We start from the raw sequence: 7490 nt of genomic DNA on the forward strand, positions 1-7490 counted from the left end.
ACCCTTGTTATGTAGATGTGTTTGAATTGCTTTGACTGCTCTCTGTTGATCCCACTTCCTCACACGCCACAAATGGTTGATAAATGCCTGCACACTATTGATCAAACTGCTTTTCAGTGATTATAACTACCTTCAGCAAGTATGGAAACAGCAGGAAAACAAAGCCAAACACTGGACATTTTATGCAATTTATGTGAAAAGTCCCTGCCAAGACATGTCTAAGAAAAATGCTGTGTTATGAAAGATAATAACAAATTTGATTGTGATTTCTCTGATAATTTCTTATCATGATTGTTTAGATCATTCTTAATTATATAAATCAGATTATTATTATTATAGTGAGCACCGTGTGTGAGTAACATGCAAACAGAGAAATGGTGAGACCTAAATCATCTGCTCTAGTTCAACAGCAAGTCTTATCTAAGTTTGGACTATTATTACACAGTAACAGTACAGTCAATAAAACAGAGAGAGCTAGTGTGTGGCCTGGGTCAAAGGTCAATCCAGTCATGTGACTAGATATATATATATCCTGATTCATGAAGTGAAAGCTTTACTTCATAACTTAGTACACTGGGACTAGAGTTTGTTATGAAGGAGAGCAACTTTATGGTCTAAATAATCTTTGCCTACAAGCGACGAGGAGAAGAATATCGCTCCTGTATTCCACCAGCAGAACGGCAGTCTTCAGAAATCATGTGAGTTACTTCTGCTTTTGAAACACTTTTTAGAGTGACAGAGAATATTTTACAGTATAATTGATATTCTGCATTCCATGCACTTTTTTCTTTAAATGAAGCATTTTAACATAAACTGTTTTTAGATACTGTTAATGCTGAGTCAAATCTTCACTAGTTTAACATTTAGATTTAAGATAACATTTTAACATATTTATAAAAAATGAGTAAATATATATTTTAAACAAATTTTACAAGTGGGTTAGTGTATGTTCTGTGAGACATATTTATACTTCCAAAGACATTATATAGATATTGTTAAAATGTCAAATTTGTTGATTATTAATACTATTGAAAAGTAACATAAATATTAAAAAAATTATTATGATTATGAAAAATGTAAAATAAAGATGGGCAATTTTTCTGTTGATAAGGGGAAGTGTTTTTAGGTCACTGGTTCTTATCTGTTCATATGCAGATAAAATATGTTTTTAGGGCACAACGTCTTATATAATAACAATATAAATGATGATAATTACCCTAAAAATAATGCTTACTTTGATTATTATGTGGGTCAGTTTGATCACAGTTTTACAGAATTTAATCACTGAAGCTGTTTTCATTCAGTTTCTGTTTTTCATTCACGCTGTTCTCTAACCCCTCGCTCATTCGTTCTCATTTCCCTCCCTCTCCCTCTTTCTCTTAGGGAGGAATGTCAGAATGGAATGGCAGTGGACTTGTTCCTGCATTGCTCTCTTGTTCCTGCTGTGAGTGCTGCCTGCATTTGTCCAGACAAAACTCTCTTCCCTCAAGACAAACATGCAACCCTTTTTCTAGAACAAGAAGTGATGCTTCACTGTTAGATAAGAATTGACATGATTACATGGATTTAAGATTATATTTCTATACTTACTAGTTGGTGTCAGATGGTGTATAATCATTTATATCACCTTGGGTTCCGTGGTAGGATCGTTAGACAGCTGTCATTTATGCATTTGTAATATAGTTGTATTCCTTTGTTTTTCAGGTCTGCATTGTGTTTCTGCTCTCATTTGTACAGCGCAGAGCGAGGGCTCAGCCCTTTGAGAATCACTTTCCATATCTCAGGGGTCGATTTGGCATTGTGGTGTGAGCGATATTTGAACAAAATCTGTAGATCTAAGTTTAATCTAGATGTTTTTACATGTCTAAGTGCCCTTTTAAGTTATGAATGTGTGTGTATTTCTTTGCAGGCCGTTGGATTTCATTTGCAGTCTAAGTAACCGATGGTCTTATGGTTTCGCATTTGGTGCTATTGCCCCCAGTGTGATTCAGCTTTTCTCTGAGTCCTACACACCATTCACTGTGCCTAACTGGGCTAAAGGTAGTTTAGATATAACAATGCATATGTCATGATAATAATAAGAAATCTTTCTTGAGCATCAATCAACCTATTAGAATGATTTCTGAAGGATCCTGTAACACTGAAGACACAGAAGTTTATATATACAGTACAGACCAAAAGTTTGGACACACCTTCTCATTCAAAGAGTTTTCTTTATTTTCATGACTATGAAAATTGTAGATTCACACTGAAGGCATCAAAACTATGAATTAACACATGTGGAATTATATATGGAATTATATACATAACAAAGTGTGAAACAACTGAAAATATGTCATATTCTAGGTTCTTCAAAGTAGCCACCTTTTGCTTTGATTACTGCTTTGCACACTCTTGGCATTCTCTTGATGAGCTTCAAGAGGTAATCACCTGAAATGGTCTTCCAACAGTCTTGAAGGAGTTCCCCGAGAGATGCTTAGCACTTGTTGGCCCTTTTGCCTTCTGTCTGCGGTCCAGCTCACCTCTAAACCATCTCAATTGGGTTCAGGTCTGGTGACTGTGGAGGCCAGGTCATCTGGCGCAGCACCCCATCACTCTCCTTCTTGGTCAAATAGCCCTTGATGCCTTCAGTGTGAATCTACAATTTTCATAGTCATGAAAATAAAGAAAACTTTTTGAATGAGAAGGTGTGTCCAAACTTTTGGTCTGTACTGTATATATATATATATAGTTCTATTATCTAGTTTTGATCAAAGGAAAGTTACAGTCCATCTGCATGTGTGTCTCTTTCAGCCATTCTGTACCTGGTAGGGGCAATAGAAGTTGGTGTGGCCTACCTGCCATTCTTTGCTTGTCTTTCAACGCCACACCGATTACTAGGAGGGGTTTTAGGTCTTCTTTACACACTCACGTGGTACACGGAAACACTCTAGTTTTCTGTTTGTTGTCGTAGCTGTAAAAACATTTGTGGGTTGTTGAAGTGACTGATAATTTTTTAATATTTCATGGCTTTTAGGCTCATTGTGAGACTGTATGACACGATAAGCTGTCCCTCTGGAAGGGTAGGTGAATATGATTAATAATTAACTTTATTTTATTAATGATTAACTTATATTATTATCATATTATTATGCTCATGTTAAGATTAGGTGCAATTCAATTTCTGTCAGTGTTCAAAATGTGCAATAGTGTCTTTGAATATAATCTAATACTCATAATTTGTAATTGTGAATGCCGAATTAAAGCACATTTCGCTGGTTGCAGATTTTAGGTCCTTATGAGAAATTGATCATCCTGTGGCCGTTCTTCCTGTGTCTGTTTTTCCTGCTGGGACGGTTTGTGTTTATCATTGTGAAGGCAGTAAGAATCCACCTGCAGCTAACGGATGAGGTCAGATCATGAGTCTTGTTGTAATTTAAGTTGTTTTACAATAAGGTTATATTTGGTAGCATTAGTTAATGCAATAGTTAAAATAAAAACAATACTTTTACATCATTTGTTAATCTAGGTTAACTTTAAATTCACGTTCATATGCAAGTACATTTTTAACATGTTAAATTAACGTGCATAATGGAAAAACATTTAACACTAGTACATGTGTATTTATAAAATAACACAAGAGTAATGTTTCTCTGATATATAGAATGAGGAGGATCTAAACTGCCATCAGTTCATATATGTACAGACTCTACTGAAACACCCCCCTGAATGGTACACTTACATTCAACATTGACATGCATTTATTAGTGTATTCACACCAATCAGCCAATACTCATTCTTCTATTGCCCCTTAAGGCCAGAGGAAAAGAGTTGGTTTCGAAGGAAAGTGTATGACTGGGATCCTCACTTCAAATTCCCTAACAGGATGATAGGCACATCCATTATCTCTTTGATTGGCTTGTACACGGTCAGTCAGCACTCACTAATGTACACATTGTTTATTGAATTTTTAACTTAAAGCTAAAAAATGCTAATGTTATTGTCTGTTTGTAGTTGACCCTAGCGGACTACAGCTTGAGCGACTACACTTTTGACAAGCTAGATGCTTTGATAGACTCACTTGGAGAGATTGCGTCATCCTGTAATGAAACTAACAATGTGTTCTCGTCGCTCATTCCCAGGATGAACGAGTTCAGCTTTGTTGCAAGAAGTAAGATATAAGATCCACCTCTTTTTCTTCTTGTCTTTTTGTTTCTGTCTTTGCTCATATATTACACTACCGTTCAAAAGTTTGGGGTCAGTGCATTAAAAAAAAAAAAAAAAAGATATATATCTATATATATATATATATATATATATATATATATATATATATATATGTTTTTACTTTTAACATTTGCAAATCTTACAGTAAGTAACAGACAGATGTATAGACAGACAGAAAGATACATCTGGGAATATTTTCTTTTTTCTCAGGGTCTTGGTTGGCAACAACTATTTTTTCCACTCTGACATCTGTTACTTACATTTTTCACGTGCTGGTATGTTACAGGTATGTTTATTTAAGCATTCTTTATGTACAAAAATTCAACAATTAAGCACTTTCAATAATTACCCAAAGGTAGTATCATTAAAAACTTTACCAAACAATGAACTTGGATCCATGACTGCAGGAAACATTTAAAGAGGTTGTGGAAGGGACAGAAAACTTTTCTTCCAGAGAAGTTCCATAAACCAAGCCCCGCCGTTAGCATGGTAAGTAAAGAGTTTTTGTAAAGTGTTTCTTTGGGTTTCCTCTACGACTGAGGACAACCATCAAAAAAGCATTTAAGAAAAGTTGTTGATCAAAATGCCAAATGCGTTTCTTTCTCAGGCTGCTATAACAAGATATTCAGGCTGGCAGATTGCCTTCACTATGTGGGGTATGCAAATTTCTCTAAAAAGTTTGATTGCTTGTCAGTATCTTTGCTGACATCTGTTCTTGGTATGCTTTGCTTTGTCATAGCTAGAGTGACTCAAATATATGAAAGAATTTGATGATGAAGTGACATCAAATGTTTGTTGTATTGATTAAACTGATTTCAATTGTTATTTTTGTTTGTTTCTGCAGGGTTTCTGATAGTTCACTTTGTGCAGTTTCTTTTTGCCTTGCTGTTTGTGTATGCAGTCGTTCTACCAATCCAGAGGGGACACTTTCTCAGCTGGCTTTCTAGTGTAGGCATCATTCTGTGAGTTCCCTTAAAGACATCTCATAACAAATTTCATGTTTCATAAGCACAATCATCAGGCCATATTTTTTAACTTGCATGACAACATATTTTATAGCTAACATAATTATTAGGATAAGCAGCATTTGAATAGCAATAAACTGTGTTTTATGTGTTTGCAGGCTGACAATACTCTTAGTGATTGCCTTGGTGGTAGTGCAGATTGTTCTGGTCCAAGTGTTTTTCCTGCAGGACAAACTCTCACCTGACGATAAAGAAAAGCCCCTTGCTCTTAACAATAGGTAGGACAACTACAAATCACTTTTTTAGTGGAAAATCAAACATATGAAGCTGTAAATATGCATTGACCTTAAACAGCCATGATGAGGTGTTGCTATGTGGTTTATAAGATGTTGTGAGTGATAAAACATAATATGCTACTGTTGTCAATTTTGGGTAGACCAGATTTCTTAATGTTTTGAAAGAGGTTTTCTTGTAATGTCACCATGTGTTGCAAATAGTCAATATATAATGCAGTAAAAACAGTAATAGTGTTAAATTTCATTTAAATTTAAAGACATACATTTCTTTCCTAATGGCAAAGTTTGAGATTTTTTTTTTTGCCCTTTAGTGTATATAAAAACTATTTTTATTTATTTATTTAATTATTTTTTAATAACCCAAATTTTTCTTCTCCTTCCACAGAAAAGCATTCCACTGCTTTAATTACTTTTTCTTCTTCTATAATGTGGTTATGGGGTTGAGCAACTGCATTTTACGCCTTTTAAGCAGCTGTATTGTGGGTACATGGCTGGTGTCACGTATTGACCGGACCATCATGCAGCGGGGCTATGAGTCAATGGATCCAGGTAATAATGACATATGCAGTCCTGTTCAGTGAAAAAAAAAAACTTTCATTTTCTAAATATCGTTTTATCACAAAGTAGATCAGAGGAACATTAATAGAATTAGATTAAAATTAGAATAAATAAATATTTTAATTTATTTATTATTATATTTGAGTATTTTGGTTAATTCATTATATTTTATTTATTAAATATATTTGGGTGATTACATATTTTTTGCCTTTACAAGCCTGTAGAATTTAAAATGAATTCTAATATTTTTGTACAACGGTCATAATTTACTTTCTTTTGGGCAGGATATAGTACATGGATTGGGATGATATTTGCTGATCATTATCATAGCAACCCAGTTATGGTGTCTTTCTGCCATCTCCTGCTTGGCAGAACACTGGACAAACGAGGACCTGCAGAGTCCTCCTATGCAACCTTTAGCAATAACACTGGTAAGAATTACTCCAGATGCATGACAGCACAAATGTCATCCAATGAAATGACTGTGCATGTCTGCTGTTTGACAGGGGGTTCAGTAGGGGGCAGAGTCCGTGTGCGCTGGCTCCTGCTGTACACACTGCTGAGGAACCCTGCACTCATCCTGCTGAGAAAGAGGAAAAAAAACAACCAGTATGACAACCAAGACCCACTCCTCTTAGCCCGAGCCATCAACTCACAGACTCAACAAACAGCTGATCTGGTCAGCAACAATACTCCAGAAACAGAACCAACACAGTCAGACATCTGAAACCGGTTCTTCAGTGTGAACACAGACTCCATGATTCCAAACTGGAGTTTTGTGCCTGTGACTATTGCACTACTGATGAAATTAACTTTTAGGGGATATAGACTTTGAAAAAAATGTATTTCGTTTTTGATACAAAGGGCAGGAATGAGAATGTACCTTCCTATAATACATAACTGCACTGGATTTTATTAAGAACTGGACTGAGAAAATTATACATTTGAGGTCTAATGCTTTTTGTGAACTTGCGCAACAAATTTGAATGATTATGTGTTTGTTGGTCAAATAGTATTTTGTAATAAAGAATGTGAAAGCTTTGTTTGGGTGAATTAATTATAATATAAATAAATAGATAAAATAAAATTTATTTGTATATGTTGGTCTGATATACAATGTCTTTGTATATTAAAGTAAAAAAAAAAAAAAGGTTTTCATTCCTTCCCAAAAATCTGTAATGAACCAAACAGCGTAATATCGAATATTTATTATAATAACTTTAATTAAAAAAATAATAATAGTTTTAAATTGCTAATCAGACTGTCATCACCCTGAATTCTCATAGCATGAGTTTTATTTATCACTGTTTGCCTTCAGCTTTAATACTGTAAGTGTTCGCAATATTAATTGATTGAGAACAATCTTCTACTCTTATCCTAAAGTATGGCTGATTGGCCCTTTATTTAAGCCTATTCAAAGACTTTGGAATTTATTTATTTATTTACTAAGTAGAACACTAGGCTA

At 34.6% G+C, this 7490-nt stretch overlaps 1 protein-coding gene across 1 annotated transcript; it reads left to right on the top strand.

Moving 5' to 3' along the window:
- The first annotated feature begins 545 nt into the window (after positions 1-545).
- Positions 546-7066, top strand: LOC132143029 (stimulated by retinoic acid gene 6 protein-like). Its single transcript, XM_059553195.1, has 18 exons — positions 546-698; positions 1384-1444; positions 1705-1805; positions 1910-2040; positions 2794-2914; positions 3017-3062; positions 3265-3390; positions 3644-3711; positions 3796-3907; positions 3994-4150; positions 4417-4492; positions 4614-4695; positions 4814-4862; positions 5051-5168; positions 5330-5449; positions 5853-6016; positions 6310-6456; positions 6532-7066. Coding segments are annotated over exons 1-18 (1902 nt in total). The 5' UTR covers positions 546-696; the 3' UTR covers positions 6753-7066.
- Positions 7067-7490: the final 424 nt, after the last annotated feature.

Source organism: Carassius carassius, chromosome 7 (assembly GCF_963082965.1).
Source record: "Carassius carassius chromosome 7, fCarCar2.1, whole genome shotgun sequence".
Lineage (NCBI taxonomy): Eukaryota > Metazoa > Chordata > Actinopteri > Cypriniformes > Cyprinidae > Carassius > Carassius carassius.